The sequence below is a fragment of the Eurytemora carolleeae genome, unplaced genomic scaffold, assembly GCF_000591075.1.
Source record: "Eurytemora carolleeae unplaced genomic scaffold, Eaff_2.0 scaffold109, whole genome shotgun sequence".
Taxonomy (NCBI): Eukaryota; Metazoa; Arthropoda; class Copepoda; order Calanoida; family Temoridae; genus Eurytemora; species Eurytemora carolleeae.
This window is the reverse complement of record NW_019396229.1, coordinates 50,202-62,224: the sequence shown is the minus strand read 5'-3', so window position 1 is coordinate 62,224 and position 12,023 is coordinate 50,202. Positions and strand designations below refer to the sequence as shown.

Here is a 12,023-nt window from a genome sequence, read left to right as displayed (position 1 = left end):
GCATTATTTAAGTCCTAACTACGCTTCAATATATGATTAATTGATTGTTTATGGGGTTGGATTATATTCAAGTAGATGCATACAATACATTTATCTAACATCAGATATATTCAGCCCTCAGCTCCTGGATAGAAAGTGAGAATACAATAGGTCCTGGAATCCAGTAGGGGAGGAGAGTTCTATTTAACCCTGGAGTCATTAATTAGATTAGTTTATCACCAGTTCAAGTCTGGTTAGGGGTACAAATAGATTACTTCTTCTTTTATTATTTTAAGCCGACCATCGAAATATTTCTAATTAAAAGGGAAAAAATAAATTAAAATTTTTGAAATACTTTTGAAAACAAAACATCAAAGAGTTTAAAATGACAAATAAACTATTAAACAATTTAATTTAATTAATTTGTCATTACTTACGTTGTTCATTAAGCTGTGTACTTACAGTTTACAGTGTAGTTTAATAACTTTTCATAGATATTGTTGAATATATCACAAATAATTGGACGTTATTTCTATTTTTTATTTTTTATTTTGAATATTTTTTGTTGTTTCAGGTTTGTTTGTCGAGTGGTGGGTTTGATCTTGTTCTGGATGGAGGAGAAGCTGACCCCGCCTTCCTAACATCACGTATGGATGGACCAGCTACCCACCTCCCTCAACTCCTCAAGCATCCCGGGGGCGCTCCCCTTTCCAGTACTCGCTGTGCTCACGCCACCCTACCTCTAGATTGGAATCTCAGTACACCTTTAGACCAGGATCTGTTTGAGCTGATTAATCGTCTTCAGAGCAGCAGATTAGGAAAAAACCTTTATTCTTTATAAACATTAATATTCTTTAGTCTTAAATATACGCATTACTATCATGCCCCCCCCCCCCCTAATGCTCTAGTTTATATATTTTGTATTCATGTTCCGCCGCAAAGATATTGGTTTTTACTCCAATACTCCCAACAACAGTTCGGATATTTTATTTTTTCCCTCATTTTCAGCACTGAGAAGGAAATTACAGAGCGGGCAATCTTTTATCACTCATTTTTGTTGCAAAATTTGCCGTCATAGTTATACGAGAGGCTTGGGCGGGGGAAGATGGTATTTTTTTCATCTAAATTAAAACATATTGACTCATTTCTCACTGGTTTTCTGTTAATTCCTACTTATATTTACCATACATTTTCCTTATTTTTCTCATCAGTTTTTCATGTTTTCTGATGATTCCTTCTTGTTTTCTGATAACTTCAACCAGTTCCCGCCTTTTTTCTTAAACTTTCCCCTATTTCTAAGAGTTTCCCCCTGTTTTTATAACTGCTTTTTTAATAGTTTTACCTTGTTTTCTGATAGTTTTACCATGTTTTCTGATAGTTTTAACCATGTTTTCTGATAGTTTTACCATGTTTTCTGATAGTTTTAACCATGTTTTCTGATAGTTTTACCATGTTTTTTGATAGTTTTACCATGTTTTCTGATAACAACATGTTGCTGAAAATTTCCCCCTGGTTTTCTGATAATTATTGGTAGTCTAGAATATTGGTTTTCTAGACGATCAACGGTGCAGTATGCCCGGACCAGGGAATAATCTTGCATCCTGGCCCCCATCCAGGCAGAGGCTTGAAGCAGTTCTCCGATCCTCTCCTCCGTACCCCCTCGTTGTTCTCCCGTCGGAGGGAGGGTTCTGGGTCGATCCCTCCGACCAGCGGAGTCATGATTCCAGCTTCGATAGCGAGGGTAACCCAGTGATCAGTGATAGTTTGCTGGCTGAGCACGAAGATTCACCGTGCCGAACCTACAGAGCTCATTTCCTACAGTCGGAACATTTCAACTTCTGTGGTTTAGAGGAGGGTGTCGGACCCATGGTTCTCAGTGTCAAGTATTATTGTGACACGGAGAACCAAGATAACCATATCCGGATTATACTCCGGCTCACTACAGGAACTCAACACAAGCTCATCCGGGCAGATGGACTTCCGGATCATCCCTCTCCGATACATCTAGCTAAACTTGTATCCCCGGATATATCCATCTCAACCCTGCAACCCGTACTGTGCCCCAGGGCCTCAGAACTACTTCTAAATTTTGACGAGTAAGTATATTTCTGTCCAAGTTTACGCTCAGATGGATCCACGCTTTTTAAACCTTGAGTTTGAAAAGCTCACGTTCTGCATTTGGACTTTTTACTCTGGTACTACATACTTCAGTTTTCTATTTACAATATACATTCATTCAATCCTACACTTTTTATATTCATCATGTATATACATAGTATATACATTGAAGAACATTAAAGTTTAAAGGGAGAGACCGGCTAGACATGGTAGTTGAGCTGAAAGTGCAGTATTGTGGAGAAAAACTCTAGGATTCATTTGATACCAATGAGAAGTCGTTTGTAATATTTCACCAGTTGTTTCAGTCAGCAGAAAAAACGTTTCTTGAAATTATTTAATAACCCGGAAAAAACATGTAAAAAAAAACATTTTATAGACTAATTTGCTGTTCAGGAACACATTTCTTAAAGGAATTATCGATCAAAGTCATAGTAAACTATAGAATCGATCATTTCAATATCATCATTACTTTTGCTGTTCCAACAAACGACCCTAGCTAAAAGAATTTGCATAAACCTGCGAGATTTTGAACTGAATTTTATTAACTTGTTTTGTTGCATGTTTTGTCCACATTATTTAAGAATTGTAAAAAAATGTATTTTCTGCTGACTGAAACAACTGGTGAAATATTACAAACGATTACTTTATACTCTTATTCAGAAATTGTACACAAAAAATGTCTCATTGGTATTAATTGAATCCTAGAGTTTTTCTCTACAATACTGCACTTTCAGCTCGACTACCATGCGTCTTGCCGGTCTGTCCCTTTAAGAGAGTAAGAAGGAAAAAAATGGATTTTATTTTATTCTACATTCTTTTAAAATAATATTGCAGTTGCATTCCATGCTCTTGATTTGGATGAAATTTACAAAACTGTAAATCGGGTTGGATTTGAATCATATTAAAGAAATATTGATGAAATCCGTACATGCAATGTTTCCACCCGAAGGAGGGGCCGGGGAAGTGATCATGATCAAATCTTAAAAAAATTTAAAAATTGCTGTAGATGAGAAATAAATTGGTATGGGCTCCCTGGGTATTTGTCATGAAACTTGGTTCAACATGGATAATTCGAGATTAGCTTAAGAAAGTATATATATAAAAATATATATAATATATATCTCTAAAACTTATTTAACAAAATTTTTTGATCTTGAAGTATCCGTATTCTCTCGTTTCTCCTTTACACCTAAATCTTAGATTCTTTATCAATGTATATTTCCTGTATCCTATCTTCTTTATCTTTGCCTATACCTCCTTTATCCTAACTTCTATATCTTTGCCTATACCTCCTGTTTCCTATCTTATTTATCTTTGCCAATACCTCCAGTTTCCTATCTTCTTTATCTTTGCCTATACCTCCTGTATCCTCCTATATTTCCTGAATCCACCTACACCTTCTTTGTCCTCCTTTATCTCCTGCATCATCCTTTATATTCTGTATCTTTCCATATTTCATGTATCCTCCTATATCTCCTGTATCCTCCTATATCTCCTGTATCCTCCTATATCTCCTGTATCCTATATCTCCTGTATCCTCCTATATCTCCTGTATCCTATATCTCCTGTATCCTCCTATATCTCCTGTATCCCATATCTCCTGTATCCTCCTATATCTCCTGTATCCTCCTATATCTCCTGTATCCTTCTATATCTCCTGTATCCTCCTATATCTCCTGTATCCTCCTATATCCTCCTATATATCCTGTATCCTCCTATATCTCTCCTCCTATATCTCCTGTTTCCTCCTACATCTCCTGTATCCTCCTATATCTCCTGTATCCTCCTATATCTCCTATATCCTCCTATATCTCCTGTATCCTCCTATATCTCCTGTATCCTCCTATATCTCCTGTATTCTCCTATATCTCCTGTATCCTCCTATATCTCCTTTAACCTCCTATATCTCATGTATCCTCCTATATCTCCTGTATCCTCTTACTATCTTCTATATGTATCTTGTATCATATATAAAATTTCATTTATCCTACGTATGAAGTGTATAAACTGTGAATACCTATGACCTGCTGCGAATGCTAGATTGAAACCTTGTATTCATTTGTTATCCACCCCCTGTANAACAAACCAAACCAACTCATGTATACTCTATTTAAAACCTCATCATTTATAATGTTTCGTAATCGCACAGATAACTTTCCTTTACATTTGCTAGTTACTACATCATTAAACACGAATATGATATTTAGTTATTTTTTGCAGTTTTTCGATCGATTTTATTTTAATGCGGAATCTACATCCTTTCTGTGGAACAACATCCGGATTCCGAATACGTGCATCCTGATTTGGAATTTGTATTTTGTAGTAATTGCAATCTATATATGTGCTTTTTATCAGTGCTAATTAGGCATTTATTTAAATACAAATAGTGAACCATGTGTATTGTGTAAGTGTGTACTGTGTAGGCATGTACTGTGTTAAAGTTCTTATTGTGTACCCATGTTTAGGCATATACTTTAATACAAGTACTAATTGTGTACCCATGTTTAGGCATATACTTTAATACAAGTACTAATTGTGTACCCATGTTTAGGCATATACTTTCATACAAGTACTAATTGTGTACCCGTGTTTAGACATGTACTATATGAACGTACTAATTGTGTACCCATGTTTAGACATGTACTATATGAAGGCACTAATTGTGTGCCCATGTTTAGACATGTACTATATGAAGGTACTAATTGTGTGCCCATGTTTAGGCATGTACTATATGAAGGTACTAATTGTGTATCCATATGTTTAGGAATGTACTATATAAAGGTACTAATTGTGTACCCATCTTTAGGCATGTACTATATAAAGGTACTAATTGTGTACCCATATGTTTAGGAATGTACTATGTTTAAGTACTAATTGTGTACCCATGTTTAGGCATATACTATATGAAGGTACTAATTGTGTACCCATGTTTAGGCACGTACTAGTGAACAACTTCAAGTTTGGTGTTGTCTACCAGCGTGTCGGTCAAACCACAGAAGAAGCTCTCTTCGGGAACAGAAATCATAGTCCAGCCATGGAGAGGTTTCTTGAGATGATTGGTAAGTTATATTAAACTTTCGCGGATTTAAGATCATAGAAAATTTAAAGGGACTGTAATCGTAATTTCAAGTCACTCCATGTAAAGATGAGAATGTCCAATTTACAGTGGTACTCTATAAGATAATCATTATGATGAATTAAAAAAATATAGATCTTCAACCCAAACCTTCCACATGAATGAGCAAAGAAAGGTTTCTAGGGTACAGTTGTGAATCGTCCAAGTTTCTTTAAAAATTAAGGTTGCTTAAAATTACGCATTCAGTCCCTTTATAAACGACATCTTTTAATGATTGTTATATTGTCAATCAAAGACTGCTTAGTGCTTATGGTTTATCCACTATACAAGGTTACCAACAAAGGATGAGACTTCGTACTTACATTAATGGTTTCCTACAGCTTTTTACTTTTTTTCTTTTCCTTAGCTAAACCTGATTTTAAAAGTTCATAAGAGTCCTCATGCTTTGTGGGTAACCCTGTATGGTCTCATTAAACCCTGTTCATTAAATACTTTATTAAATCAGTTCAAAAACTTATTTGAGGGTTGATTTACTCTTGAGTTTTGACACACGTCCCTGAAAAGGGATTGAAAAATGAGTAGAGAGGGTTGTGTTACGTCAAACCCATGCAGTTCCGAATAATTGCAATATTTAGCATAATCTAAGTTTTCAAATGAACGTCACGAAGTTGTCTGTCATTTATTTGTAAATGTGTTTCTCATGGATATTATATTATAGGACGACGCGTCCTACTCTCAGAGCATACAGGATACAGAGGAGGGTTGGATACACAGTTCGGACAAACAGGGGAGTACACCTTCTACACAGACCACCAGGGGAAGGAGGTTATGTTCCATATTGCCACTCTTCTTCCCTTCTCCGAGACCGACACCCAGCAGCTCCAGCGCAAACGGCATATTGGGAACGATATCGTGAGCATCGTTTTTCAGGAGGGATCCACTCCCTTCACTCCAGACATGGTTACCTCGCACTTCCTTCACACATACATCGTGGTCCAACCCATAGAAGGAGATAGGTATAGAGTCAGTGTCACAGCACGGGAAGATGTTCCTTACTTTGGTCCTAGTCTCCCTAGTCCTGCAGTCTTTAGACGGGGCTCGGAGTTCCGAGAGTGGTTGCTCTGTAAACTGATAAATGCTGAGACAGCTAGTTATAAAGCTGAGAAGTTTAGTAAACTTGAACAGAGAACTAGAACTTCTCTCCTCTCAAACCTTGTTGAAGAACTAACCTCAAAAACTTCGGATTTTCTTGGAATTCCGCCGGCAGAGTCTAGCTTGAAGAATGAAAAGGCGGAAGAATCTGGCGGTATTTTTAAGAGTGTGAAGAAGGCGTTTGCCAGTCGGACAAAGAGTTCAGCTTTGAACGATTTGACGGGATCAAAAATCATTCCTAAATCAAAATCGAGTAACACCGGTTTCTCCAATAGCAGTCTAAACCCGGAGATGGAGGAGGGAGGGAGGAGGGGACTCCTCGCCCCTGGTCGGAGAGGTACTAAATCAGACAGTGGGCGTGGTAGTGTTGGAACCGGAAGTGTGACGTCGTCCACAGGGCGTGGTTCGTCTCCCATCTCCTCCTCCTCCTCCCCCGACCTAACAGCAAGGATGGGTCCAACTATGCACTCGGAGTCGGACACCTCTAGTCTGAACAGTATAGAGTACGAGCAGAACTCCAGAATATCTCCTAAGAAACGTGTCTCACTATCTGCTGGTATGGATCGTGGAGTAGCTCTAGACCCCGCCTGTCAGGAAGTTGTTAGCGGAGCTGTTACAATGGTGACCCTGGAGGGAAATGCAGTGGCTGGTCAACTCTCTAAACTCCAGGATGAAGTTTCTAAACTTAAGGTTGATAAACTAGAGTTACTCAGACAAAATGTTGCAGCACAAAGAGAAGTTAAAAGGTAAAATATCTAGACAACATTTTATAACTCCGTCTCTTAAAGAGATTATCAACCTAAAGTCATGTATGATCAACAAATATCTTGAACTAAATATTTCTGGAAGCAGAAACAGAGGCTCATTGTTGTCAATTATCTGAAAGGAAAGAGTTTCAGTAAAATACTGTTGACAGTTCCTTTAGATTAAATTATATCTCTACTTTTTATTGTATTTATTACTTGAAATGTTCGTATGTCTAGTTAGATAATGATTTATGAGAACGGTCCTAACTCAAGGAAGTTATTTCGCATGGATATTTAGCATTCCAAATTCTAGTGGTCTAAAGATTTCCATTCCTTTGATCCATAGGGTGTCCAAAGAATATTTAAGTCCCCTTCCTTTGTGCATATGGTGTCCCAAGAATGTTGCATCCTCATTTCTTTGATCCAAAGTTTCTCAAAAGATTGTTAAATTTTTACTTTGAAAGATTGTTAAATTCAAAAGAAATTTAATTCCATTACTTTGATCCAACAAGAAAAATTTGATTCAATTCCTTGATTGGACCCACAGGGTGTCACAAGCATATTCGAATTTTAAAATCTATTCGCTGAAGTGAAGTTATTTATATGAGTGTAAACTGTAAACTAAGTGAAATTAAGTATAACTATGAAGCTGTTTTTACGAATAGTCTCTAGACAGCCTGCATATTGACGACCTGTTGGGACCCGGGGGTTAATGTCTTTATATCATGAACTCTATGTAAATTATTGGGATAATTTCTGGGTTGGATACAGTTCATAGTTCTATCCAAGGGAGTGAGGGGGGGGGAGAAAGTAGGGTCGTGTGTCTAGTTTATAAATATGCAAGATAAAGAGTTTTAAACTGGTACTCCACATGTACATTGTATATTATACAACCTAAACCTAGTGCTCCACATGTACATTGTATATTATACAACATAAACCTAGTGCTCCACATGTACATTGTATATATAACAACCTAAACCTAGTGCTCCACATGTACATTGTATATTATACAACCTAAACCTAGTGCTCCACATGTACATTGTATATTATACAACCTAAACCTAGTGCTCCACATGTACATTGTATATTATACAACCTAAACCTAGTGCTCCACATGTACATTNCCAACTCCCCCCCCCCGCCATCTCTTCTCCCTCTGTCTAAGTGTAGTAAGACTGCCTAGTTTAAATATTTCGCCTATGCCTGAATAATTAGTTTGCCCTTGCCAATTAGAAACTGAATTTGGCCTCGCTTCTATCAGTTCTAATATTGGGGGAAGAGAGAAGAATTGGTAGCTTCCAATACTCTAAAATAGTTTGGAGGGTGGGGGGTATATTTGTAATCGAACTTGCTTTTTTACTTCAAGAAAACTAATCTTTTGAAAGCTGACCTTTAAGACCTCAAATATAAAATATTTATTTTTTATTCATAGTTGGTTTATTGGATAATTTTACATCCATGTAATAGATTTTCATTCATCCATCTCAGCTTTTCATCCATTCATCCATTCCATTCTTTCTTTTATTCATTCTACTATCCATCCAACATCTATGCATTCAACCAAACATACACCTAACCATCTTTCCATTCATCAAATTTTTTCATCCATACATCTAATCGATCTATTCTATACCCAGCATCCATTTATCAATCCTTATATTGATAAAAAATCCATTTATCCAACTCATCCTTACATTTATTCATCCTTCCCACATTTCCATTCATCCATTTAACATCCATCCTTTTAACATCCATCCATTTAACATCCATCTATCCATTTAACATCCATCCAACCAACCATCCATCTCTGCATGTTGCTCAGCTGAATTTAAATGCGTAAATTCTCTTCTTGTGTTTAAAACTTATATTCTCTTCCAGGTTTTTACTTGTAATCTGAGACAAACTAGTAATAGTTTATATTCACACCTTTCATCGTTGTCATCCGGGGGGCTTAGTTCAAGGATATTAGGGGGTGTTGACACCCTGCCCCCTCCCTCCCTCTTCAATTTAGGTCTATAATTATATTTCTATTTCAGACTGCGTGAGAGAGAGTTACAGCTTCAAAGTGATCTCACAACTGCGTCTCGTGAGATAAATCGTCTCCGCATTAATCTGAAACAAACCAATCTTACTCATACTAGATTACAGGGTCAGGAGGATAACCTGGAGAAACATTAGTCAACCCTAACCCTCGTCAAGTGATGTACAAAATAACCAATCCGAGCCTAATCAACCAAATACCCTGGATAAGAGCCTATATCCTACCTAAGAAGAAGGTTATTAATCTCTTCTTATTTCTCCGGGTATTAAAATTATAGTGAAGAAAACAAGAGGATAATCGGATACACTTTATACCAATCCTCAAAACACGAATCTTTAAACAGTGCTCTGGGAGAATATTATTATCCTACTCAGGATTAAACCTTGAACCCTGCAGTATAAATCCAGGAGACAGGAATAAACCTAAAACTAGTCCTTTGATTCCAATGGAAATAAAAAATTATCCAAAGTTAATCAAACTCAAAACGAAGAAATCACCGAATTCTTTTGTAATCCTGATTTTTAATCGTTCGTTGAAGCAAATTTTGTTTAATGTTAACATTGTTAAACCCTGTTTATGAAGTTATATCGGAAACATATTTGGGAATTGGATGATCGCCTACTCGTGTTAAATATTAAAACTTCTCAATGTTGAAACTGTTGAAAGCACAAGTTAAATTTAATATTGATGTTATTTAAAAAACTGTTACAAATTATCTGTGATATCCTCAGTCTGTTGGTGTTTATGTTTATGTACATATATATATAAATAGTTTGTACAGTGTTGCTACTCCTGCAGTACATATGTATTTTTTTAGCCTTGATTAAATATTTTTGTACCGGTGTAATTCAGTTAATAAAAACAATTCAGCACTTTCATTAATATATTTTTAGAAAACTAATGAAGACAGATAATGGGACTGTAAGTTTGTTTCAAGTGACCCCTCTTGCAAAGATCGCAATTTTTATTGGATACTAAACTGTTAAAAAAAATTTACATTTAATTATGTCCTGTTAAGAACTTAAGAACGCGAAGTGTTCCGAGAGTAAGATTTCTCTCCTAATACATAATTAATTCCTACTTTAAATTCTTAAGAGAATAGCGACGCTGCGTGCCGATCAATTATTTAGGATATTAACAGACAGAAAGTCAATAGCAGATAACTAGAAAACTGAACAATAGCAAGAAATTCTAATTTTCTAATCCCTATAACCTGGCAATCTGATGGTGATCTTTTATATTTTAGACTATTTGATCCAGCACAATTCATTGTTGAAATAAAGGTTTCTTTATTTTTAAATTTGTTAAGGTGGTCATGACACATTTTTAGCTTTTTTAAAAGGTGGATCTGTTTCAACCAGACATGACGCATTTATCTGTTTCAACCAGTCAAGACACATTTTTACCTTTTGTTAAGGTGGGTCTGTTTCAACCAGTCACGACGCATTTTTACCTTTTGTTTAGGTGGGTCTATTTCAACCAGTCATGACGCATTTTCACCTTTTTTTAGGTGGATCTGTTTCAACCAGTCATGACGCATTTTTACCTTTTTTTAGGTGGATAGACATGACGCTTTTTCACCATTTGTTTAGGTGGATCTGTTTCAACCAGTCATGACGCATTTTTACCTTTTGTTTAGGTTGATCTGTTTCAACCAGTCATGACGCATTTTTACCTTTTGTTTAGGTGTATCTGTTTCAACCAGTCATGACGCATTTTTACCTCTTGTTAAGGTGGATCTGTTTCAACCAGTCATGGCGCATTTTCCCTTTTGTTTAGGTAGATCTGTTACAACCAGTCATGACGCATTTTTACCTTTTGTTTAGATGGATCTGTTACAACCAGTCATGACGCATTTTTACATTTAGTTTAGGTGGATCTGTTTCAACCAGTCATGACGCATTTTTACCTTTAGTTTAGGTGGATCTGTTTCAACCAGTCATAACGCGTTTTTACCTATCTGGAAAAATTGTAAATTTGAAAAATTATGATAGTTTCCGGGTGTTTAATGGTAATCACTGGCTCATTGTACATACGATTTTAAACCCAAGATGATCATTTTAGGAAAGAAAAGAAAAGAGTCTGGAAAAAAAGAATTATGATGACTGAGGAAAGTTTTTGAGATTTTTGTGAGATTAGAGGTTAAACAGTTTTTTAGATGAGTGAGCCATGCAGAGCCAGGACCATGGCATAACACTAAAACAGTGTTGAATGGGATTTATTGTTCGATCCGATCCTGTCCACTTTTAGGACTGAGTCCTAGTAGCTATTTACTTTTTAGTAATAGTTTGCTATTATTAAAATATCAGATTTTAAAGTTTGTAGCGAATGTTCGTAGATATAGTTATTTTGATGTTCTTCTAAAATTTTGAACATTATTATCTTAAAGTTAGAAAGAAAAATCTCTTTTTGCGTGTATTTGTTTCTCTTATTTACAGTGTAACCCGAACAACTGTGGAATAAGAAGACGACAGCAAGGCTTAAGTTATGAATTCAAATAGTTCAATAAACATGATACACGGTAATTGCGCAGTGTACACAGACCTATTTCACTTAATGAGTTGATTTTAAACCTATTGGTAAAATTATTAGAGCTTTATTACTGAATTCATACACACAAAAGATTGGCGAAATGTCGTCATCCTATACCAAAGTTTGCAGGGTCCCGCCGGTATAGAGAGTTTTCTTTTTTAGATTTATAAGTGCCCCGTGCATTGCTGAGAATTATGTGTTAAATTGAATATTTATTTGGTTTTTTTAAGTGTGTCATTAAATCAATGTTAGTGCTACTATCGCGGGGTTGAAAGGTTTCAAATTGCGATAAATTTTGCAAAATTTTAAATTACCATAAATTTGTGCACTAACAGTAAGAGCCGCTAGAAATGTAGGAGAATAAAATAGTATTGAT

The 12,023-nt window shown here is 36.0% G+C and overlaps 1 protein-coding gene across 3 annotated transcripts in view; it reads left to right on the top strand.

Annotated features, from left to right (window-relative positions):
• Positions 1-9,991, top strand: part of LOC111698767 (rap1 GTPase-activating protein 1) — a 51,423-nt gene extending 41,432 nt beyond the window's left edge. For all 3 annotated transcript variants that reach the window (XM_023469194.1, XM_023469195.1, XM_023469196.1), the window contains 5 exons: positions 554-797; positions 1,535-2,075; positions 5,032-5,156; positions 5,892-7,071; positions 9,111-9,991. In XM_023469194.1, coding sequence (XP_023324962.1) covers positions 554-797; positions 1,535-2,075; positions 5,032-5,156; positions 5,892-7,071; positions 9,111-9,252 — 2,232 coding nt within the window. In that variant the 3' untranslated portion in view covers positions 9,253-9,991. The remainder of the gene's footprint in view (positions 1-553; positions 798-1,534; positions 2,076-5,031; positions 5,157-5,891; positions 7,072-9,110) is intronic.
• The last annotated feature ends 2,032 nt before the right edge of the window (positions 9,992-12,023 follow it).